Raw genomic sequence first — 25,874 nt, forward strand, 5'->3', positions numbered from 1 at the left:
CAATAAATACGCTGCATGCCTTTCTCAAAGCAGCTTAAGATTTAGAAGTATTATATTAGGATGTCACTCACACTGGGAAGGTAAGTCAAAATTAAAAATTTTAATTGTTTCAAAATACATGACTAAAATCTACATAATTATTATTAAAATATGCTTACATGTATTCTTTGATTAACATATTGCATCACAAAGTTAGGCATATTTTAAATGCAGTATTTTCTCACAATTTTAAGATACAGGTATTGCTAAAATTAATCCAGTAAAAAAAAAAAATAATCATACTCCACTGAGTAGCCAATGTAACTAATTACATTCTTGCATCTTAAGTTACATATAGGAATTTTAGGATTCACATAGATAAACTGTCGTTAGCAAACAAAGACATTGATTAGGTAGTCTAAAGAGAACCGGGACTTAAAGGGCTTCAGTTGAGTTACACCGTGACGTCTTCTGTTCCACTGATTAAGAGCTCAGTTTTAAAATACTCCATCTTGGACAAGGAACTGCTTCAACTTTTGAACTGCAAGAGGTAACTGGTTGACGTTAGTAACTTAAAGTTGTGGTTTAATAAGAACTAAATTTTAACATGCAACAAACTGTACCTTAAAGCTCAGAAGAAAATCCACACATACCAAACAAAGTGTTTTTCTTTTTTCCCCTTCCCCATATAAATTCCTTAAGATTAGCATTTCAGTTAGTTAGCAGGAAAAGCATGCAAGCTAGTAATAAAACCTGGAAATATTTCAACTCTTACAACTTCAAACTTCTCAAGCAAAAATAGCTATTCTGGAACAGGTAAAACAGAACACAAACATCAACTTGAAGCAACTTTTTGAACAAGGTTACACTTTTTTACTACACATCTTACTAAACTGAACTGTAGGAACATCAAAGTAATACATTTATGTACTTCAAAGTCTTTGTTCATCAAACACTTTTGAGCACTGCTCTTCCTTTTCTGAAGTGATGTGCCCTCCTCTCCTGGAATAGGAGAAAAAACAGAAAAAGCCCATGTTTCTAGACAACAATCACAATAAAGCAATAAATGCTTCACAAATATCTCAAGACATTCTCTATATTACTCAGTCCTCTTCAAATCTGCCCAACAGCTTCTCTATTCTGGTTTCACAGTACAGGTGCCTAGTCCACATCTGTCTTTTTAGAACAAAAAAAAAAGTAGCAGGCTTTTATATTTGAGTTTCAATGTTATACTTAAAACAAGAGAATGTAATTGGAAAGCAGACCTCTATGAAGATTGAATGCACAGCAAAAAGCTTTCCATTAATACCTGATGACCAGGTACTGACCTAACTACAGTCTGTTGTAGAAATTATCTATTTTTTAACCAAAAGTACAGATAGACATCCACAGTGGGTACTTAAGTGGAGCAAAGACCACAAACGTTTAACTCTGCTTTCTCGTTTACAAGATGCAATCTGCTTACCTTTCAGCAGATTGCTCCTGAGGGATGATTAGCTCTAAATATCCAATAGCTGACTGCTCAGCAGTTCTTATGCAGCCTTGTATCAATGCACTTAAATCCACTGAACTCAATTTCTGCAATTTCAAATTCAAATTTGAATTCAAATTTGAATTCAAATTCAAATTTGGAGCTAACCATTCATTCATCTTAATGCACATACAAAAAGTAAAATCTCAAGCAAGTACAGATAAACCTTTGTCTTCATGACATCCTGTATATGAACAAAGTTAAGATCAGCTGGTTTTAGAGATTTAGTTTTGCTTTCACTACATACCCTGAAGTAGTCTTCTTGTGATACAAAGGTGTTCCTCAGACGGTTTTCAGGGTTAAACAGACAAGATACTACTGTTTGTATGCTCCTGTCCACAGACTTCTGAAATAAAAGTTAGAATTGTTATAGATGCATCTCCATCAGTTACCCTACTACCAGTGTGAGTCTGTCACAGGGCTTACATTTCATTCTGAACTCCTCTCAGTTTTCTTGCTTCCTGAAATTTTCCCTTTAATGTTGTTAATGGGTATCAACGCCCCCACTTGTCACTTACAAGGTAAACGTTTCTATCAGTGACACACCAGTACAGCTGTGTAAGAGGCAGACAGGAGAGCAGTCAGGTCTCCTTTAAAGAAAGGAATTCAGAACCAACTGCTGGCCAAATAGAGGTAGCTTTCCACAAAAGCAAGCAGAGAAAAGAATAATAAATTTCACCCATCTACATGTCTTGAGACTCCTATATCTGAGTAAGGTGGGAAGTGCTACCCAGTCTGCCTTTTTAGTAGCTGCAATTCTTCCACAATTCTTATCAGACTAACTAGAATCTTGACACAAACACATTTTACACATCCCTAAACACTACAAACTAGGTATTATTAGTTTCAAGGAAGCAAGATAGCCTTCTGAAATCATGCAGAAATTATAGTGGATTAAGCAATGGCTGAAATGATGATTACAGCCTTAATTCTAGGGGGTGATGAAGAGGTCAGAAGATCTCGTCACCAAGCCACGAAGCCCTCACACACAAAATACCTGGGAACAGGGCTAACAACAGAAAACACTCTGAGAAAGAACTTACTTTTTGTGGACTATTACCAGACATCTGTGTGGGCTCTGGGACAGCACATTCTGTTTGTATAAATTCTGGATCCTCACTGTAGTGATAGTTTACTGAAGTATAAACCTGTATATTTATAATAGTGCAGTATTTTAGTAACACCACAAAATATGCACAACTATGTTGTCACTCATTCCCACCTTACAAGAGGCAACGTTATCCTTTTGGTAAAGCTTCATAAGTGGGATAATAGCAGATCCTGATCTGTTTCAAAGACAGTTCTATCCCCTTCCAAAAAGAATACTTCCAAATATATGCCTTTCCTCCTCACTATAATTACTTTTGAAAGCTAGCTCCTCAACACGTGTCCTCTGTGTATAGGTTTTGTTGTCAAAAGTTATTTAGCAAATACATTCCCTCACTAGCAGAAATACAGACTTTCCACAAACAGAAAGGCTGAAAACAAAGCTTAGAGCACGTTATTTCAACTAAGTAGTAATAAAGTTTTCTTCTAATATGATCAGAGACAATCGAATGAATGCCAAGAGCAATATACATGCATCAAGTTTTGTTTTCTCACCTCTCCCTCATTCACCTTCCAGAGTCTACACACATCTGCTGGGAACAACCTTGAAACATATTAGCTATTAAATACTTCATAGAAATAGTACTCTAAAAATAGAATACTGTAAGTGAGGACTGGAAGATGCTGATTTAAGATCCAATACTGGTCCTGTTAAAGCAGTATCATATAATTTTCCTCTCTGCAAATGCCACTTATGTGAAGCCACAAAAAGTTATCTCCTTGGAAGCCATCAGCATCATCTAGTCTTGTAGCAACCTTGCTAGCTGCTAAGAAGAGCTCTTGAACCAAAAAACATTACCTGTAAAAAAAATATTCTGAAGACTTTTGCAAGTCTACAAAAGAACCAGAACAACCAGTAGTATTTTATAGATCTTGAAAATACAGCTTGTGCATTAGACAACATGACTCCTCCTTCAGCTTTGCATGAAGAACCAATCCTGTTTCCATATTAAAATTCCAGAATTTACTAACTAGTAGCAATGCAAGACTGATAGCTCTGATTCAGTCATACAATTTAAACCAACACCACGTCAGAGGGAAGACCTAAACAACTATTTACCATCAGCAACTACAGATTTACATAGACTGGATACCACACAGACCTGATAAACGAACAGTCTGATTAAGTATCAAAACACTTAATTCACAAGTCTTCAAAGTGAACACCGCAGACTTACCGGAGGCATAACGTAGTTTCTTTGCTCCCCAGGAACCCACTGTGGTGGAGCCTTAAACAGAAATTGAAGAACGATAAGCCTGTATCTATTCATTTCCCACACAGGTAACTGCCCTTTAAGAGCCACAATATATGTACACATCATACTTCACACGTGGATTTTTTCATTCTTACAGTTCTTAGTGCAGCATGATACCTTTTTCACGCGGACCTCACATAGTGCTCAGCACAAGGTCTGTCCTACCACAAATTCAGCCCCCTCCTACCTTTTCTCATTCCAAATTTAACAATACTTTTAAAGATTAGGAATAGAACTAAGTGCAATCGCAGCAGCCATACTGACAAAACATCTCACACCTCCAGTTTCTACAGTTACTAAACTACCTCATTTAGTCTGGAAGAACAAAGACAACCTACACATTTCATTACAAGCTCAAAACCCACTTCCAAGTACCTTTATGTACATTTTTACAGCTCAAGAGAACATTTTTCTAGTTTTTGAATATATCCCCCATTTCTAAGTCTGACTAGCAATTCTGTTTATTGCATAGCTGATTTTGTTTACAGTGCACAAGTGTAAAGTTTCGTCCCATAAGAAAAACTATTCTAAATGATCATTTTTTTTGAAATGAAAGTTGCTACCTTTCAATACTTTCATCAATATCACTCATCTAATGACACGAAATAGGTTTAACAGTTAAGTTTCCTTAAATGGCTCTTTTTCCCTGAAAACACCAACAACCTTACTGCTCCAACTTAAAGAATTACATACCTGATAGTTGTATGCTGGCTGATATCCTACAGGAACTTGCTGCTGTATCAATACAGCTGGTGAACTGTACGCATACGTCTACAAAATAGAAGTTGTTTTTAAATTCAAGTTCAAAGCAAGGTGTTATGCTATCTGCTGTGACTAGCACAAGTGTCCCTACAAAGGCAGCAACAGTTCAAAAAACAATGATTTGTTTCATTAGGAGAAAAGAATACCATAGCCAACTTCTGCTTCCACAATTGAAAACAATGGATTTTAAAGCCTGTGGTTTATTTCAGTAAGACAATACCACAGTAAATATCTGGATGCATGACAAGCAGCAAGTCCACTGAAGAACTATTATTTAACTGAATGCTCTACCTACAAGAGTTCTTATTTTCAAAATAAAAAGTGCATCATCTGCCTGCATTGTTTTATAAAGAAATGACATCAATGATTAAATTAATTTTTCAGGCCTGCTGGGAGTACAAGTAGTTTTAAGTTAAGACCTTTATTGGGAAACAAGACAAAAATGTGCAGGTAAGATGAGACTTGAATCTTTATACGGATTTGAGAAGTTGTACACAGCTTACATTTTCATGAACATTTAATTACAGTTCCCAAACGGCAGCACAAATAATCTTACCTGGACATACTGAGTTAGTGGGCTCACCACAGCTTGAGGCTGCACGTAGGTCTCTGTATTTTGATTAGTCCATACGCTATGGAATTGCGGTGCAGGAGGATTGAAAGCCAATGGTCTAGGCTGCATGTAAGAACCTTGTTTTAAGGCAAACAAAATATTAAAACATGTTAAGAAATATTTCATAAAAATCTGAATTCAACTTGCAAAAAAACCTTTTCCACATTTTGACTCTTAAACTCAGCTCAGTGACTCAACTATATTGCATTTTCAGCTATTACAGATTGTGCTCCCAACCTTCATTCAATTTTACCATCAAAACTGTACATCCCACAAACAGTGAGGCTGTGATTTAGAACTGACATCAGTTGCAATATGCACAATGCACAGGAAAAAAAAGGACTTGCAAGAATGTTGATGTATTAATTATGGAAAAAACTAAGCTTATAATCTGACTTCGTGTGTACTTACACAAGTTTTGTTGTTTTCTAATTGCTGGTCCCAGTTTCAGCCTTTTTCCATGGACACTGATCTGTGACTGAAAAGTACATTATTCCATAAGCTGGAGAATCAGTAAGGTGGGCAACCATACTTTATTTCCATACTACAGTATCACCAACTCACACACAGTTTCAAAGAGCCTTCATTTTCTTTCTTTACCCTTCAACAGACTAAGCCTTTTACCTTTAATCTCCTGTAACGCTCTCACTACACCCGTATATCTACTCAGGAACTTCACAAACCTTGCATCCTTAAATTAATTATTAATGACTGCCAGTCTTCATTCTGTTCTATGCACACTATCCATGCCAATCTTTGCCCTGTTTTATCAGTGCCTCAGTATGCAGCCACTTATCTTTCTTCCCCCAGATCTTCCAACTGACCCAATACTTTAAAATCATACCAAGACCAGGACTACATTAATTTCGTTTCTGACTTGATATACAAAGAACATACATCAACAGCAGCAGCTATGTTTTAGTTTCAGCTGGGACAGAGTTGCTTTCCTTCAGTGTCTAGTATGATGCTTTGTTTCAGTTTTAGGAAAAAACACTATGTTGACTGAAACACACTGATGTTTCCAGTTGCTGCTGAGCAGTGCTGCATGGAACCATTCTAGTTTTCTCAGCTTCTCCCACTCTCCTGCCACCAGTGGAACAGGGGGAGGGGGCAAAGGAACAAGGAGCAGGGAGGGCACAGAATCAGGACAGCTGACCTAAACTTGCTAAAGGGATATTCCATAACATATGATATCATGTAGAAGTATGAAAAGGGGAATTAATCATGCAGCCTGCGACTGTTCAGGCAGTAGCTGGGCATCACTTTGTGGGTGGTGAGCACTGCTTGTGCATCACTTGTTTTTTTATATACACATGCAAACGATAATACACACACACACCCCATTACCCATTTTTCCTCTTCCTATTCTCTTAGTAAATAGTTTTCATCTCAACTCACAAGCTCTACTTTGTGGTGTTTTTTTGGGTTTTTGTTTTTTCTCTTCCCATACCACTGGGAAGGAGTGCAGTGAGGAAAATACTACATGGTACTTCACAATCTGCTGGGTTAAATCACAACATATTTAAGCAAGTTTACTTTGGGGCACTTCTAGTCTTTTTTATTTTCTCAGTTGGGACTGGTATCCCCTAACCACACCTACAACCTTCATACAGAAGGTTCTTCTGACAACTTAAGACATAAAGAGCTTACTTCTACTATCTTTTGAACATCCACATTGTCCAGGAATGAAACAAATCCATACCTGAAAAGAAAAAAAATATTATTCAAATACTACATTTTCATTTTTTGACAGCTGTTAGTTTTTTTTAAAAAAAAACTAAAACAGTAAAAAGAACATTAACTGATATTAACAGGACATTAATATATAATTCAGCATGAAAGTACATTTGCTGCTGACTGACAGCACACTGGGCCAAATGAAAGGAATTAAATGCCAGATTCAATATTCTCTCATTTAAATTACTCAAGTGAGTACTACTGTTAATATTAGTAGCATCAGAAAGCCAAAAGCTCCTTCAATTAGTATGTACTAAATTCTGTACTTCCTGCAGAGGTTTGAATGAAAGGAGGAACTACAGGAATAATTACACTATTGGAGGAAGCGATCCCAAAAGAGGTTTTCAATTTATCTCACTACCTCTTGTTTATTTAAGTCTTAATATTGGAGACAATTCTCAGAACTGCAGTAGAGTATTCCATTGATTGACATACAGCAATTTATCAATAATCAGAACATATGCTTGCTAATCACACATTAGAATTCACCACAAAGACCAGGCAAGAGACATTAAGCTCAGTATTTTCAGCTCGTTACTGTATGTGTCTATGAAAAAAAAAATGCTACTTTTTGGAACCTGCTCAGAGAAAACAATTGGTGCATCTTTAGAGGTGAAGTCTTCCTCGCAAAGCAAGTCTAATTTCAAAGCTGGGAGAGCTTCCTCTGAACTCAACTGGGCAGAGTCCTAGGCATCTTCACTTAAGTTCTTCACTACAGATCAGAGTACTTTCTACATATCCAATGGGAATGTCTCTAGCTTTCTACCATCCTTTAAGTTTCACTCACCACCTGAAACAGTTTGATTGCCTCTAAGTTACCCCTGAGCAACAAAAGACTGCAGTCCAACTGCCCCAATGAAAGTCTACTCCCTGTCTCAATTACGTTAGTGGTACTACACTGATGGCTGCTTAATTGCTATGGCCATCAGAAAGTCAAAATTTCAGCCTGTGAAACAGTCCCCACAAGCATCCACTAAGTTTTATGCTTTGCTCCCACTGGTTGAGTGACATTAACACTATTTTCCCTGAACAGATACACCATAAAATATGTCCAGTTCTCAATTGTAAGATTATACAGATTTAAGATCAGTCGAGTTTTACATGTTTCACTTTAATTCATCTCAATTTGAAAGGCTTAAGCATGGTAAGTGACCAACTACTTAACAACAGACATCATTTATGTTAGAATTACATCTACAAAAGCAGTAACTAATGACATTCTGCTCACCCTTTGGAAACACCAGTTCTGTCAGTGATTATTTTCACCTCCTTCACAGTACCATATTGTTCAAAGTAACTCCGAATTTCTGCTTCATTCATCTAAAAGAAACCAAGTCTTGAACTACTTCACAGACACAGTAAACGGTTACAATTGTTTTAAAGCAACAAGTACCATTTTTAAACACATCTCCTAATATTCCAGGAAAATCTCTCTTGTTTGTTTCAAAGTTCTCTTACCATAATGCATTATTTCAAGATCGGTAAAGACCCAATTAAAAAAAAGCCCTCCAGAAGTTAAAATTCTTATTTCTTTCCCACTACAGCGTGTCATATGTAGTTTAAAACCATTGAAAGTACATAAATACCCTTATATCAATTCCACCAACAAAGACTGTATTTGGCATGATTTTTCCTTCTGGTAAAACATATCCTTGGCAGGTTGTTGACGAATGGGTATTATCCTCTGAGATACTTCCACACTGGGCTTCCGCATTTGCAGACTGAAAAGGTTAAACAGAAATATTTCAGTCACATTGTAATACACTACTAGGTAGGCCTCCATCTTCCTATTGATACAGTTTGAGACCATAAGTATCAATAGCATCTTTCCAATTACTTAAAGGAAGTACTTACTGCAAATGGAACACTCAAATGGACAAGTTTGAACCTACTCTTCTTTGAGATCAAGACTCAAGCTAGGCTACACTAAGCAGCCTTGCCTGACTGGAAGCTTCACAACCATTGTTGCTACTACCCAACTTACAATGAGAACCCCGAAATTATTCATCTCAAATTTTTACACAATTCCTTTTAGATGCAAGCAAGAAATTCTTAAGTTCTACACTGTGAATTGATTATCCAATGAATGAACTCCATTTTCCTGATCAAAAGCCTGTAATGCTCAAGAAGTGAGTAAAGCTTATGAAATTCCTTGGAACAATGGTACAGTTATACTACAATTTAGCTGTAAGGTAGATGACACCGTCTTGGTAGAATATTCACTTTATGTGCACCTCAGAAAAAAAGTTTTAGTCAATTTAACTACAAGAGAAATATGAACGACTGATCTTGTCACTGAGTGGCGCACACCAAAGCAGGATCTTAAGAGTGCACTGCACATATCTACATGGTGTAATGGAATAACTACAGCGGTGATGTGCTTCGCACACCCACATTCCACGTGCACCCTTTAGACTTGAACGTAACTCACAGCCTCAAAGTTTCTCACTCAGTTCAGGTCAGAGGAAAGTGGATTCTGGATTACTGTTTATTTAGGGAATCATTTGTTCACAGAGACCACACAATTCCATTTCTTGTTGCTGATGACACCAAGACGTGTTCTCTAAAACACACTTCAAACATTACACAAAGATATTTGCAAGAACTGAAATACACCTCAGATGGATGAAACTTTGGTTCCACATCTTCTCAACTGAATGAATGGTTCTATGTACATGTCATTCTTTATCTGGCTTGTAAAAAAAAACAACTACTTTGACCACCTTATTTGTGCTCATTTGTCTGTATTAAGACATCTCAAAACATTAATAACCTTTTCCTTGCAGCTCACCTGGTGTAGCATTATCCCTATTTCAGATAGGCAGATCTTTTGATTTAGTTGAGGTTACTGATACTTTGAAACCTAAGAATAATTTACATTGAAAAATGGGCTCTCGTGATTGTAACAAATTAGAAGTTTAACACAGAGTTATTTAAACTGCACCTGCAAGTGATCAATGTTCATTCAAATTGGACATCCGGTAAGGGACTAAGAAAATTACAAGAACCAAACTGTCCATGTGGCCTGATTCAACCAGCAATTAAGTAACGCCAGAACTAGAACTCAGCTTTCCACATGTGTGATTTCAACATGAGTGAACCAAATTAACACCAGACTACCCCTAAAAAGCAGAGACAGTTTGCTCCATCTCTTCTCTTACACCTCCTCTGCAGAAGATCCAACAGCTGTCAGTTCACATTTAGTTTTTGAGGAAGAACAGCATCAAGAGAGCAAGTTTTGACCAGATTAGTATTCTGTTATTTTAGACAATAGAATCAGCTTACTGTGCTATCAGATAAGCATCAGATACACCTCAGATTCAGTTTCATCTCCATCAGAAATGGAGATGGAAAAGACCTAGTCTGAGAAGCACAGTTCAACAGCATCTAATGAAGCTAGACCTTGAAGTACCTGGCTCCATCACATCCAGTACCATGTTCTTGTATATAATTCTGTTTACTTCATCAATTATATGCTACCAACTGCAAATTGTATCACAGATTACTTCTGTTGTACGCAGATAGAGAATACTCTTCTCCCTTCCTTCCTATTGTATCAGGACAGCTCTTCACACCACTGCAAAGGGAATAAGGCCCAACATTTTACAGGAGAAAATGGGTTGTGGTTTTCCAACACAACTGCCTCTGATCCAAGCTCATTCCACAGTTGTGTAAACACTTCTAGCATGAGAACACATCACAGCAAGAAGGAAACAAGAGGAGAGCTGGAGACCACTTATTTGACCATATCCCCAGAAAAAGAACATTTTAACTCAAATATGAGACCAACTCCACAGCAACCTTGAGCTGACCTGTTAGCATCTACTGTTCCCTCTTTCTGGACCTGTTTCAGTGACCGAAGCTCAAAGAAAGCATTCACTTGGCTGTGCAAATCCTCTGGCAACTTTCAACAGGAAGCAGCTCACAGCAAATGCACCCAGGAGAGCCAGAATCAGCACAAGAAAGTGGGTCGGCATACAGATACTGCTGACATGCAGGTAAGAAACGGCCTTGGCTGCCATAGAAGCACATCATTAGTTTCTCGCAATAATGATGTAGAATAAAACTTTCAAAGAAAATACAGTTCTTACACAGTTCTTTAACCCTTCTGCATGTTAAATATCTAAAGGGGCAAGTAAGTTCTTTAAGCAGTGTGACAAACTTTTCAACATCAAAAATAAGCTTTTAGATGCATTAACATGCTTATTTCTCAGAACATAAAAAGGAGCTACTGGTGAACATGATGAAAAAGTATTACAGTATGAAGACATGAAACAATGTCTTTCTCCTTTCGAAGTTATTTTTGAAGCCTTCAGTACTACAACAGAAAACATGTCAATTCAAGCAACGCATCACCCTTATTTTATCAGCACAAAATGTCATTGTTATTTTACTACCCAATGCAGCCTTACTTCTGTGCATACTACGGGCAAACTGCACTGCTGCTGAATCAGTAGCCAAAGCCTGCTCCATTTCCAATTCCCAAAACTGTAAACAACACTTAAACAGATGAATTACGTACCATGAAGCTCAAGCATCAGCGGAATGTTGTATGATTCAGAGCTGGAGAGGACCCATAAGGATCACTGAGTCCAACTAAAGGGACTAGACCATTCAAAACTGCCTTAAGCAAAGCTTCTCTGTCTGTCTCTGCAGCTCACAAAGTAACTTTGAAAACCAATTTCTAGGTGTTAAGAGACTCACAGCTTATTCAGTTTTTCAACCTGCTGAATTTCTTTCCCCCTAGCCCTTTTTCCTTTATCACAAGGTAAATCAAGTAATTTACTCTCTGCATTGTTTCACAAAGCATCGACTTCAAGGCAGGAAAATAGAATAACCCCTTAATTACAACAGGGGGTGGTAAACAAAAGAGGTGGAACTGCCTGAGTGATGTCTGCAACTCTGTCTAGGGGAGGAAAACCTTCACTTTTTCCTTCGGCCACACAAGCACTGCTTCCTGATGTCTCAGACTGCTTCCTCCGTGAACTCACACGGGGTTCATTTAAAATAAGGGGCATTCTGCGCCGTATTCACGCCCGCTACCCGCCTTCCCGACGAGCACTCGGTTGCCATGGCAGCCGCTGCGGAAGGAGAAGATGGCGGCGGCTCCGCGGCGTTGCGCCCGCCCGGAGGCGGCAGGGGGAGCCATACAGCAGCGCTGCTCGACTCCACTACCCGGTCCTGTCTGGAAGTTGCTGAGGTGTCAGCGTTAGAATAGCAGATACCGTGCGTAAAAAAACCCGAAAATAAATAATTTCTTGAGAAACAGTACTGTGTGTGCAACCAGTTTAGTTTCAGCTGCCGGCTCGTGTACCAGAGCACAGTCACCTCGACAGGAACGCTTTACCGCTCCCTTCCCTGCACACGTTTAGCACCAACCAGAACTGTACCCGCACCCAGCGACGCGAGGCTTCGCCCCAACGGGGACCACATTACGCAGAAAACTCTCGAAGACGAAGGTCTCTTTGCATGGAAGGGGCACGTGCGGGGCCGGGCAGCATCCCCGCTGACCACAGCTGGGGGCCCGCGGAGCGCTGCCGGAAACCGCCTGGTGGGGCCGGAGCTCCCGAGGTGATAACGGTCCGCTCGGGCGGCTCAACAGCTCGGCGCCGGGAAACGGGTCACGGGCCTGGACGGGCTTAGGGAAAGGGAAAGGGGAGGGAGTGCCAAAAGGCTGAGAATAGACGGAGCTGATGGAGAGCCCGCGGTCGCAGGGCAAGGCGTCACGCCGGGCTCCAGCGCCGAGCGGGTGCAACTGCCACCTCGGGGCACCGACCGGAGGCGGCGGAGTAGAAGGGCCGTGACTGTGCACGGAGTCACAAAATGGCCGCTCGCGGCACGACGCGTCGCCTGCCTCGAAGTCCTCCTGACACCACGCCTCTGACCACAACACCAACTCATGTCTCAGCCTTCTTTTCTTATCATTTTCTCGCAGTATCACTGAAATTCATACCGTACACGTAAGATTCTAGAACCTATTGTAAAAGGGAGTAATTCTCAGAGTCTCCGCAAGGCGCTGTGAGGCGGCAGCGCCGCAGCTGCGGGACTCCCCGTCCCCCGCCCTGCCACCACGGCACGACGCGAGCCCCAAGCGCGGCTGCTATGCTTCAGGAGGCCCCGCCAACTGCCCGCCGGCCCGGCGCACCTCACACCCTGCTCTCCACCCGCCCGACCACCGCTCCGCTCCCCCGTTGTCCCCGGTCCCGACTTACCATCGTTCCCCGGAGCTGTGACAGCGCCCGCACACTTAAAAACAAACGAGGCCTTCAAGACAAAAACAATAGGAGTGTTGGGAAAACAGATACTAAAGAACCCCACTTTTTTGTGTTTGTATTTTTTTTTGTCTTTTTTTTCTTTCTTTTCTTTTTTAAGAGGGGTGTGAAAGAGGCAGTTCTTTTCGACGGCCGCTCTTCTTAAGTAGACCCCGGGGGAAGGGGCGGGGAAAGCCCCACCCGCCCCGCTGGCCTGGCCTGGCCTGGTCCGGCCCGCACCGCACCGCACCGCCGCGGTGTGGGAGAGTTCAGCCCTCGGCGTGTGTTTCAGGAGAGGGCTGAAGACGAAGGGCGATGTGTGCCGTAACCTTTTCCTTTGTTAGGAGATTAGGTAGGGCCATTGTTTGAGGCCCTGCTGTTCAGAGAGCGTAGTGATAGCACCTTCCTGTCAGAAGAGCTGCGTTATATGCCCAGTGAGGTTGTACTGCTTGAGGAGGCTTTGGTTAGAGTTGCCCACTTTGAGGCGAAGCTGAACGTTTTGGCAATGTTTTCTCACACCGATGTTATATGGATACTCTGGAGCAGGCTGGTTCCATTACACCATAATGCCTTTTCTAACACCTTCTCACTAGACTGTTAAGATCTTTCTAGAAGGGACATATCTCTGGAAGCTTTTCTTTTTCGATGTTAATAAGGTGCTTCCACTGCCTTTGGAAGCTGGTTTTAAATACTTTTTGTTTTCTTCTCTTGAGAATATATATAGATTTTCAGACCCTTCTGGGTAAGGGAACATTATGGATGCTGTGACAAACTCTTGACTGTGCTAGCTTAGCAACTTTCTATAAATTTCAAAGGTATAAAACTGATTAATCTGGGGAAAAAAAGAGTACAAAGTTAAACTGATCAACTGGAGTGCATATAACAAGCAAGCTGTTTTCTCACGTTACTTTATTTGGCCTAATACCCCTATCGTTTTTAAAAGCATACCAAATGTGCAACTTTTTAAATGCTGACACTAATAATCCAGAATAGCTTGCTGCACTAGATGTATTTGGACTCAGAGTTGGTTTAGATAGAAGCAATAAAGAAGCTCTTACAAAAAAATGTTATATTTATGTTCACTATAGGGGGAATTTTGGTAAAGCTATTGGGGCTACCATACTATCTAAACATAGGCATCTGCATAGGTTTTCATGCAACAAATGTTCCTTAAATAGAATCAAGAATGATATGGGTTGGAAAGGGCCCTTAGAGATATTCTAGTCCATCCTCCTTGCCATGGGCAGGGACATCTTTCACTAAAGCATGTTGCTCAAAGCATTGACCAACCCATCTATGAATACTTCTAATGATGGGGCACACAAAGCCTCTAGGCAACCTGTCCCAGTGTCTCACCACCCTCATCTTGGGGGAAAAACAAACAAAAACAAGGGAGGCTCTACAATACTGTATCAGCTCTTTTCCATTTTTGTTTCAAATGTCTGGAACCTTGAAAATAAAATCCAACAGTGAAGGAAAAATACTTATCTTTTTCAATTAAATAGATTCATATTTGATTTCAAGAGTGGCAACACATCAGTACCAGTATTTCTAAAGCACAAAAAGAGTAAATCTGCTTGTGATAGCTGCTGAATCTAAGCTTGTTTCATTGTGCCAAAATAGAGCAGACACCAGGTTGGGTTGGTTTTTTGTTTGTTTGTTTTTCTTTTTTTGGGGGGGGAGAGGGGGGGGAGGAGGGAAACAGTTGCCCTCTTTTCACTTCTATTATGGCCCTAACTAGAAGCATTCTTAAGGAACAGTTATCTCCTGTTTGCTGTTAATTGGAACATACCTGTCTTAGAAGAGGTGCTACAAATACTATTAAAATATATATATATATTTTAGATAGTAAGATAGTTTTGAGGCATCCTCTTGAAAAGAGTTCAGTATTTCTGTAGATAGAATAGCTGAGATAGGAGGGAACTTCAGGAGGTCATCTCACTCAGTCTCCCACTCAAGCAGGGACACCCGCAGCAGTCTGCCTTGGCCTGTGTCGAGGTGGGTTTTGAATATCTCCATGGAGGAGACTCCACAGCCCATGGACAACCTTTGCCAGTATTCCATCACCTGCATAGTCAAGAAGTGTTTCTGATTTTCAGACACCACCTCTTTTGTTCCAGTTCACACTCATTGCTTCTTGTCTTGGCACTAGACACCACTGAGAAGAGCCCGGCTCCAAATTCTTTCTCCCTTCAGGTTTATACACGTCAAAAGATCACCCTGAGCCTTCTCTTTCGGCTACAGAGCCCCAGCTCTCCCAGCCTTTCCTCATAGGAGCGGTGCTGCAGTCCCTTTATCATCTTGTTAGCTCTTTGTTCGTCTCCCTTGTATGTCTCTCTTGTACAAGGGAGCCCAAAACTGAATACAGCACTACAGGTGTGACCTCACCAGTGCTGACTAGGGGAGAAGGATCACCTCCCTTAACCTGCTGACAGTGTTTTGCCTAATACAGCCCAGGATATCATTAGTCTTCACAGCAAGGGCACAGTGCTGACTCATGTTCAACTTGGTGTCCACCAGGACCCCAAGATCCTTGTCTGCAAAGCTACTTTTCAGATGGGTGTCCTCCCCAAGTACAGGACTTTGCACTTCTCCTTGTTGTGCTTTATGAGGTTCTTAAAAAGATGCAGTAAATTTCTGGGTGTATGAAATTCATGAAAATTAATCATAGAAACATAGAATATACTCTCCCCATACATCGTGCCCTCTCGACCCTTCCCCATCTTTGTAGCCCTCCCTTGGACACTTTCTAATTGCTTTCTGTCCTTACATTATGGTGCCCAAACCTGCACGCAATGCTTGAGGTGAGGCCACACAGTGCAGGGCCGAGAGGCACAGCTACTTCCCTCACACACAGACCATGCTGGGCCTAAAGTACCCCAGGGTACAGTTGGCCCTTTTGGCTGCCAGGACACACTGCTGACTTAGATTCAACTTGTCATCAACCAGAACCCCCAGATCCTTTAACGTTGGACTGCTCTCCAGTCTCGAGCTATATTTTATTTCCTTGACTTGGACAAAAATGAGAATATTATTTTGAACATTAATTTAGTGACTTGTTAGGGAAATTCCTTAGGGGATTGTTTTTTCTAGAAACTGCAATATTTTAGAACACTTTAATTAGCCTGATAATAAATTAAACTTGATACAGTAGGCACAACATAATTCAGTGAAAATTCAGCATCTAAACCATACATACTTGAGTAACCCATAATCTCAGCTGGAGCAATGCTGAAGTCATCATATCAGTTTGTTCTGTGGTCCAAGATTATATTTAACACTAGCAATTCATTGTGATTAGTTTTAGGTATTTAAATGCTGACTGTTTAATTAAATTTAACCCAAATTACTGCTGAAGAAAAGGTCTGATTTAATTTGTACTACAGTATGTGGGGTGACTGTGGAAAAAAAATATTATGTTTTGTACAAGTATGAAATATTCTTCATCCAAACATTCTATGTGAGTGAATTGTACAAGTACAGAGGAACATTTAAAGATGGCTCCATATGGTCAGATCAGAAGTCCCTCTAGTTCAGCATTTTTGTTTGTAAGAGCCTGCAGGAGCGCTCCAAGGAAGGATGCAAAAACATGGCCAGAAGAGTGTGATTTTTTTCCTTGTTATTTCTCCTTGTGTTTGGCCACTGAGAAAGCTTTATAGTATTTGATAATACTTGATTTTTCCTGAAAGTTCTTCTGACCACTTCTGAACTCAACTTGTCCGTGGGCCTGCACAGTAGTTTGGCACTGAGCTCCACTAAGTCAACAGGCATTGGCATTGTTTGGAAAAGGTACTTGTTCGTTTAAGCTTTCAGTATCTAAAAGGGGGCTATTAGAAAGAAGGGAACAGACTCTTTAGCGGAGTCTGTTGTGACAGGACAAGGGGAAATGGTTTCAAATTGGAAAAGGGGAGATTTAGATTGGATACAAGAAAAACGTTTTTTACAATGAGGGTGATGAGGCACTGAAACAGGGTGACCAGAGAGGTAGTAGAAGCCCCGTCCCTGGGGACATTCAAGGTCAGCCTGGATGGAGCTCTGAGGAACTTGATCTGGCTGCTGATGTCCCTGTTCACTGCAGGGGAGTGGGAGGAGTGGGACTAGGTGACCTCCATGTGTCCCTTCCAACTCAAAAGATTCTATGAATCTTTGATTCATTTTTTTCCTGATAATTAGTTTGACCTCAGTCATGACTTAACAGCCGAGGTTAGAGTTTTTCCCCTTACTGATGCCATTTGTGACCTTATAGACTGTTGTCATATCTACCTCCAGTTGTCTAACTTTCAGACTTAAGAGTCCGTGTGCTGTCTTTGCTTTTCTCCTCAGGGCAATGGCTGTCAGAATGGAGTGTCAGCAGCCAGCCTATGACTTGCTCAGCCTCTCACAGGCTAGCAGCTCCTATTTCTGTTTAAACAGATTCCCCGCCCCCGTCCCCAGCCACCCCCCCGCCCCCTGCTATCCTGTGTGGTCTGCTCATGTGCTCAAGCAAGGTCTCATCTGCAGCGCACAATAGCCTGTGCAGAGCCTCCCTGCCGTTTAAGGCCCAAGGTTTTGTGCCACTCTGGAACAGAAATCTGGAATTGCTTAAGTGTGACAAGACCACTGAGTCAGCTGCAGCTCAGAAGTAGGTACATCTAGGGCTTTTCCTTCGAGTGAGTCCCTGAAAAGGTGTTTAAGCCCAAAAGACTGTCTTTATTTTAACTAGTAATTAAACAGGACAGGGACTTTAATTGCGTTAAAGACTATTATTCATTCATTCATTTATTTACTTATTTAAAGCAGTCTCCCCCTTGCTGCATCCTTATTTCCATGCTTAATCAGCTTTGAGACCTGGGAAGCCACTGAACTGATTGGAACTGAGCAGACAGGCAAGTGCTGCTCTGAATTGCAAGCTGTACACATCTCCTCAAAGTTTTAGAAGCAGGGTGTTTTTGTTTTTGTTTTTTTTTTTTTGCATTGCAAGACGAGTGTTGAGTATCTGCTTTTCTCACCAGCTTCTTTAGGCTCATCTGCCTCTTGTGTAAGCCTGCAAACTTCTTCTTTGAGCATGCTAAGAAGTGTGAGTAGCTTAGTGTCTCTTCTTTCAGGGAGTTTTGCCTTATACAGTGCCTCTCCTGTCAAAAAAATGGAATGCAGAAGCTAAAACAGGGATGTAAGTGCTGTCCAACACACAAAGGTTTCACCGACTATGATGGCGTTACTAACGTAATTCTGTCGATTCGTAGCAGAGCAACACCCTTCCATCTGTTATATAAGAAAGGAGGAAAAAGCAGAATGTTAAAACATCCATGGCTCAGAGAATTATTTTGGCCATGATTTAACATATCTTTTGCCCAGCTGTTGGCTTCTGAAAGATTTCACTGGGCCTAATGAATGGGTGCTCACATGGTACACTACATACTGTGGATAGTTCTTTTTGGAGAGACACTAAAAATCCCTATGGTGCAGTTATATTGAGGACTAAAATGTTTATCCTCTTATGCCTCTGAGTCCAAATGTACCTTTTTGCTTTTAATTCTTTATAGCTTAAATTGCAACCAAGACCTCAGCAAAGCAAGGACTTTTGCAGACTTTGCATTTTATATTTGATTAAACAAGCCCAACACTTTGGTTTAAATCATTTTTTATTTCTATAAGCATTGTCTGCTGAAGAGATGAAATGAATGAAAAAGCACATAGACATTTGACATGTGTGCTACAATCTTCTATGCATATCCAGGCTCTTGGACACTGGTATGTAAAGTTGGGAAGCCCTAAAAAGAAAACTTTTACATTGAATCTACAAGTTACCACTCATCTTTTGAAGCTTGGACAAATCTTTATGATTGTGGGGTGTTTTCAGCTGTGTATAACTTAAAGATCACAGGCCTATTTATTTTTCAGTTTCTCAGATCTCTTGATCCTGTTCTCTAGGTGGAGTTTATGAGACTCATACTGCACTGATCTCTGCCTGTTGAGACTCTTACATTCAAGCAAAGTGCATTCTACCTTCCTCCAAAGTTTTTAAGCCATGTGTTGACACTATGAAGAGAAAACTGAAAGGAGTGGATCTTTGCCACTTTTGCCCCTATAAGAAAAGCTGCTACTTGATATAAATATTCAGTGCTGAGTTCCTTATATCAACATTTTTTCATTTTTTTCCCTCCCTTCCCCCCTCCCCCCTTTTTTTTTTTTTGCTTTCCTATCAGCTTATGGCAGGACTCTCCTGCCTGCTAGAGCAGGGATTAAAGCTTCTCTCTCATTTAGGAAGATGATGTCCCATCTGTTATGTACAAACACCCAAAACCTTTCCCTAGTCACCAAAGAGCAGCATTAGGTATGGTATTGGGCTGCTTGCATATATTTATAGATGACATTAGTTTCACCTCTTGTAGAATGAAATGAAAAAGAAGAGGACAATAAATGATATTTAGCACCTACTGAGCTCAGTAGGAGAATGACATATTTACAATAAACACCGCTTTTCTGGTTTGTGTTCTTTCTTACACAAAGAGACATCAACTGTAGGATATTTGAATTCTCACTGGTTATTTGAGAGTTAGACGTCCATCGAGAGGCTCTTTCACAGCTTTTGAGCCAGTAACTACGGACTTTTTACAGAGCTGTAGTAAATGGTTGGGGATTATTTGCATATGACTGTCCACAGTTTAGAAGTCTTGCTGGTAAAGCTACCAGCTGTGGACACAACTGCTGTCTACGTGACAAAAGGGTTGGAACACCCATTTGCTTAACTGAGCAGTGTTACACTAGAGGAGAAATAAAGTGTGTTAACCAATTAACTTGTTCAGTATAACTGCATTTGCGCAAGAACTTCCAGCTGAAGTATATATATACTGCCCCCAGAAAAGTTGCAGTCAGTATAGCAAGTATATCTATAGCAAAAATTTTTGTTGTGTAAGTAAATTCTGCAAAATCTTTTGCAAACTCAGTAGCTAAGCATGTTTCCTAAAACAGCTAGAATTCTTTAGGAGGGACAAGGGCTTCTTAAGCATACTTTTGCCAAAGGGAGCCAACAAATATATTCAGATAGTTCTGATTATACAACTTTCATAAATATAAGAAAGGGACACTACTTTTTGTTTGTTGCAGTGCTGGTACACACTAAGCCTGAAATCATTAACTGCCTGCAACTCCCCCACTCATCATTTGATTGTAGAAAGAGACATTTTTTCAAATCCTCAACAATTTTTTTTAATCTAGTCGGTGAAAATCGTATATTTAAACCGTGAATTAAAAATCTATAGGATATTCACTGCATAAGAAATTATCATTGTAGTATTTTTCATAGAGGTGGTGCGTTTAGGGCTATATAAAATCAAAGTGTATATATATATGTGTGTATATATATATATAATATTTTTTTCTCCACAGGATCACAATACCATATGATGATGAGTCATCTGAACAAAAGCCAACATTGTTACTTTTCAACCACTCAAGACTGTTTGAATCAAAGGAAACATAGAACAGGAATGGCAAGTACTGATAGCAGGCTATATAACAGTCTCGGAAAAGTATTGCCAGTCTAGACATATGTTATACAAAACAGACTAGGTGGTTTCATTATTATGTTATCAGCAATGCTAATCTTGTGGCCTAACCTCCTCTGAGACCCTTCCTGGAAAACTTCTGTATGGGAATTTTCTTCTTGTTGTTGTCCCCTTCCATTTCAACGCTGTGAGGCATATCACTCCGTCCTTTGTGTCAGGACAAAGCCAAGGTGATATGCCTGATGACATACTGTGCCAGGGTATAGACTTGCATAGAAGCTCCTTTGTTGTACAAAACAGAGGAAATCAGAGAAGTTCTAGTCCTGTGTGCCATCTTCTGTTGTAATCTTTATCGTGCAGTTACCGTGGACTATGAAACAAACAGTCTTGGCTTTGAAATAAGATTAGATTGTTTATAGTTGTGTCTGTCCTCTCACATCGCATCTCTTGAAACTTAGAAGCCATCTTCAGAAACGTATATTTTCACTATGGTGTATTTCCTTACTTTTTTCTTTTTTCTTTTTTCTTTAATTATACCCACTGGTTAATGATGAAATATCCCTCTCATTACCAATTAATTTTTTTAAAATAAGATATTTAGTTTAAGATACCACTCTCACAAATTGAGTCTTAAAATTAAGCCATTAGGCAAGCACAAAACTTGTTGTGAATTAAAGTCTACAAATTAACTCTCATTTTTTTTTAGTCCTGTTTGGTCACAAATAATTAAAGTAGTCTACAAATTATTCTGATTAAGTTCATGTACAGGCATTCTCATTCCAGAACAAACCAGCTTGTTTTTAACTAAAATGGAACGAGGCACTTCTCTCATCAGAATGGCCCCATATGGAATTAATCAGGAACAGTTCCATGTGTAGGGAAGCCTTAATTAACTTTGAATGAGTTTCATTTGCAATAACTTTGCTGCCATGTATATTTGGCTCTAGATGTATGTATTGGGATACTAAACTGCTTACAAATTGTGCACAAAGTCTTTGATGTAAAGTTTTTGCCAGAATGTGATAGTGTTTTTTTTTTTCTTTTCAAAAATGTTATTATATGTTGATGGGGGAAAAAAAAAATAGAAGAAGAATCTATTCCAGTTTTCAGTCGGTATGTTATGCTGTCTATTTTTATGTTACCTGAGTGGTATTTTCTCTTTCTTGAGTACTTGATTTTGATTTCCAAAAATTGCATAGCTTACCTGCTTTTATTATGGAAATTAAGTAAGATAGAATATACTGAACTAAACTTTCACACTGTCAGCTTTCACTGCCAGAATGATCAGAATTTTCTTTCATACTTTACTATGTCAGTAGATGTTTGCTTGTTTATAGATAAGTTTAGTGTCTTTCCTGTGCTGTTTGATTAAGGACAAAAAGATACCATCATCTAATATTTTAGATTTGGTTTGATATAGACCAGTTGTATTTGATTTGATTTTATACCAGTCTTTTCAGTTTGAAGTATAGTATGGTCTATACGTTTTGAGTTAATTAATTTTTGAATTAAAAGTATTGTAAATTCCATTATATTTGCTGTATCTATGAATATTATTTATACTATTATTTCTTTGTTATAGAATAAAGAAGAATGTCTAAGGTTAAATAAAAGCGGTTGGACTGTTAGGGACCAAAGCAAACTGTTTATACTTCTGAGTGCCTTTATATGTAAAATGTATCCACAATTTCACTAACTCTGTTCCTTTAAAAAAATAACTCTCCACGTTATTCTCTGCTTTCAGTATTTTCTTTCCTTAGGAAAGAAAATTGATGTCAGGGATATTTGTGACAAGGCAAGTGACTAGTGTCCCCTGTTGGTGTGGCAGCTGACTTAAGAAAAGCAAAAAAAAATGCTTTCTGTCAGAGTTGAAAGCAAAACCTAAACAGAAGAAAAACAACAAGCAAAAAAGAAAAAACACCACCAAACTAAAACAAAAAACCCTACAACCCTGCAGCTGTTTTGCTCTGAGTACTCTGGTTGTTGTTTCGAGATCAATTTAAACTGATCTAATACCATGCTGCCACTAAAAAAAGCAATTCAATTCTGTCTTTCATCTCTTAACTACGTGTCCTCGTACTTGTGATCAACTTCCTGAAAACTTGTTGGGAGCAAGTGAAAGATTAATTTTCAGTTTGACAAGCGTCCAATACATCACACAACTGTTTGATCGCTACATGAGACCCAAGGAGAATGAGATGTGTGCCTGTGGGGGTGGCCAGAAAGGCTGTTGCTCAGAGCTTGTGTGAACAGCAAGGTCTTTTTGTCTTGAATTCACTGTGTTCATTTTAAGATATAGTTTCAGGCTTCTAATCTGGCAATGAGAAAAGGTCAAGTTACCAAGTAATTAATATAGATCAATAAAACTATTGTAGCATTTAATGACTTCCAACCTCTCTAAAATTTGCCCTTCCTTATTTATTTAGTGGAAGCAACAGTGACTGCTTAGAAAGCCTTTAGTTAACTGAATTGTATGAATTAACGTTTACATGACCTCTTTGTGTCCTTCATTGTACAGGCTTGTTGACCAGAATTAGGTGAGTGAGAAACTTTCTCTCAGAATCTCTGTTCATGACTATGTTCTATCTACAGTTTTTTTGAAGTGTAGATATCCCCACAGTTGCCACAATAGGCTGAAGAAGAATCAGAGAGAACAAAGTAGTTGCAGGTTACCATAGCCACAAATGGCTGAGCTCAGAAATAGCAAGGCATTGCAAACTAGACTTGAGGACTGTAATGGTGTACCAGGCTAAGCTAACTCAAGTGGTTAAGCCTTGTATGGGTTAACATAATTAAACAGGTTCTACTGTATTTGAGACTGTTAGGCTTGCTAGAGATGAGTTTAGAGCAGCCATGGCCAACAAGCAGCCCATCTTCTGTATGTGGCCCAACCCTTGCCTCATGCCATCATGGATGTTGCGCTTTCCCACTGAGTGTCCTGGCCCCAGGTGCGCACCCATCACTCAGCACCAACCATACAGTGGTGTGTCATCAGCACAGTCTGCGCTGAAACTAGGACATAGGAAGGATGCTGTGCAGAGCTAACTCAAGTTGTGGCGAATAATTGTGTGCATTTTGGTATGCTGGCAAAACACAGTCCTGTGAATAATGAAAAATACACATCCTTGCTCTCTGTTTTGATAAAAGAATTTGAGAATAGGTCTCAAGATTTCCAATATAGTCATGAATTCTGGGGTTTATTTGCAACTCCATTTTCAGTCAACATAAATACATTACCTGCTAATTTTCAAATGGCGTATGGGGTTGCAATCAGACATTCAACTCAAAGATTTCATCATGTCTCTTTATCAGACTTTTATAAGCCCTATTTTACCAGAAAGAAATATCCCTCGCATCACAAGCACAGTTTATTCATGTCACTGCTTTTTGATAGTATATACATTTATGAACAACAGTTTTCAAGGATGAAGCACAGGAAGAGTAAAATTTCATCAAAAATCTCTGATGAACACCTTGAGAGCTCATTAAGAATTGCAACTGCTGCCATCAAACCAGACTAATGCATTTGTTTCACAAAAATAAGGTCAAATATCCCATCAATCTTATGCTTTTGTTGCTCTTTTCTATTTATATTTTAATAAAAATATGTATACTAAAAAGAAGTTTTGTTGCTTATGTATATTATTATATATTTTATATGTGGCCCAAGACAACTGCTCTATGTTTAATACAGCCCAGACAAGCCATTGGATTGGGCACCCGTGGCCTACAGGTTGCATGCTATGGTTGGGGATGAGACAGCAGCCCATCTGAACTGCATCTACATCTGCATCTGAACATGCATCTACAATGCATGCAGCAGAGGAGACATACAGATGGAGCTGGAAGCCACTGTGTGGCAGGAGAACTATGACTTAGTTGCCATCACTGAAACATGGTGGGTTCACTCTAGTGAATCGAGTGCTGCAGTGGAGGGCTATAAGCTCTCTAGAAGGGATAGGCAAGGAAGGAGAGATGATGGGGTTGTTCTCTATCTTAGGGAGTGTTTCTGTGTTGTAGAGCTCAGTGCTGAGAATGATAAAGTCAAGTCCTTATGAGTAAGAATCAGGGGGAAGCCCAACAACACTGACATCCTTGTGGTAGTCTATTATAGACCACCCAACCAGGATGAAAAGGCACATGAAGCATTCTGTGAGCAGCTGGCTGAAGTCATATAATTGCTTGACCTTCTTGTGGGAGACTTCAACTTACCTGACGCTTGCTGGAAGTACCATACAGCAGAGAGGAAGAAGTCTAGGAGGTTCCTAGAATGTGTGAAAGATAACTTCCTGAAGCAGCTCCTAAGAGAATCTACTGGGGAAGTGCCCTGCTAAACTTGCTGTTTACAAACAGGGGACTGTTAGGAGACATGGTAGTTGAAAGCTTTCTTGGGCATAGTGACTACAGAATAGCAGGAGTTCTCCATTCTTGGTGAAGTCAGGAATAAGGTCAGCAAAACTGCTGCCTTGGACTTCTGGAGGGCAAATTCCCAGCTACAAAACACTATTTTTCAACATAGCCACCACCATTAGCTGTGTATTTTTGCCAGTGATGAACAAGAGCCTGCATGCCATGCTCGTAAAAAATCTTTACCAGTAGAGATGACGCACTGGTCACTGTCACCACTACTGAAACACACCATCCACTGCTACACTGTGCTCACGTCTGCTGTTTGGTCTCCAGAAACATTCAGCAAAAATTTGATGAATATCAGTGGGTATAATCTTTTCTGCATGGAGGAATTCAATTCCACACCTTTGCTTCAGACGCACCATTTTGTGAGACTGCCCTTCTGCTGCCATCTGTCACGTGGCAACAAAATGTAATGTAATATTGGTGGGAAGGTCCAATCTCTACTGCCATACCACCAACATCCGCCTTTGACGTAATGGGCCAACATAATAAAATAATAAATTACATTTGGAGCAGCTCTCACATATACATAAATATAATAATAAAGAAACTGGAGATTTTTGTATGTGTAAGAAATACTGAATTCATACTTATTTCAGAATGAGTGTGCAAGATCCTGGAGCCAAGGCTTGCTGTTCTAGATGCACTTCACTTTGCATTTCTGTTGAGTCTGAAAGTGGAAAGAAATGACTAAGCATAGATTTTGATAAAATATAACTTTGCATTTGATTCACTGCA

The 25,874-nt window shown here is 39.8% G+C and overlaps 1 protein-coding gene across 12 annotated transcripts; it reads right to left on the bottom strand.

Moving 5' to 3' along the window:
* Window positions 1–81: 81 nt before the first annotated feature.
* DAZL (deleted in azoospermia like) lies at window positions 82–17,614 on the bottom strand. 12 transcript variants are annotated; one of them, XM_040674202.2, is made up of 12 exons: window positions 17,500–17,614; window positions 13,198–13,249; window positions 8,572–8,706; window positions 8,214–8,305; window positions 6,899–6,950; window positions 5,660–5,726; window positions 5,192–5,325; window positions 4,567–4,644; window positions 3,796–3,846; window positions 2,554–2,658; window positions 1,758–1,856; window positions 82–981 (listed from the first exon to the last, which is right to left on the bottom strand). In XM_040674202.2, exons 2-12 carry the CDS (start codon window positions 13,198–13,200, stop codon window positions 928–930), a joined length of 870 nt encoding a protein of 289 aa, XP_040530136.1. In that variant the 5' UTR covers window positions 13,201–13,249; window positions 17,500–17,614; the 3' UTR covers window positions 82–927. The 12 variants fall into 12 exon arrangements, with proteins under 12 accessions (XP_040530136.1, XP_040530145.1, XP_040530119.1 ...); XM_040674211.2 differs by lacking the exon at window positions 17,500–17,614 and having other exon boundaries at window positions 82–520; window positions 911–981; window positions 13,198–13,400; XM_040674185.2 differs by lacking the exons at window positions 13,198–13,249; window positions 17,500–17,614 and adding an exon at window positions 12,365–12,860 and having other exon boundaries at window positions 82–520; window positions 911–981.
* Between the last annotated feature and the right edge of the window lie 8,260 nt (window positions 17,615–25,874).

This window comes from Gallus gallus, chromosome 2 (genome assembly GCF_016699485.2).
Source record: "Gallus gallus isolate bGalGal1 chromosome 2, bGalGal1.mat.broiler.GRCg7b, whole genome shotgun sequence".
Taxonomy (NCBI): domain Eukaryota; kingdom Metazoa; phylum Chordata; class Aves; order Galliformes; family Phasianidae; genus Gallus; species Gallus gallus.

What these genes read in the sequence shown, in the direction of transcription:
- DAZL (XM_040674185.2), bottom strand. Translation starts at nt 12,418, where the DNA reads ATGTGGTCCCCGTTGGGGCGAAGCCTCGCGTCGCTGGGTGCGGGTACA. An exon ending in TTGGTGGAATTGATATAAGG is followed by an intron (nt 8,306 to 8,571) that starts GTATTTATGTAC and finishes GGTTTCTTTTAG; the next exon opens with ATGAATGAAGCAGAAATTCG. An exon ending in TAGAAAACAACAAAACTTGT is followed by an intron (nt 5,326 to 5,659) that starts GTAAGTACACAC and finishes CCTTAAAACAAG; the next exon opens with GTTCTTACATGCAGCCTAGA.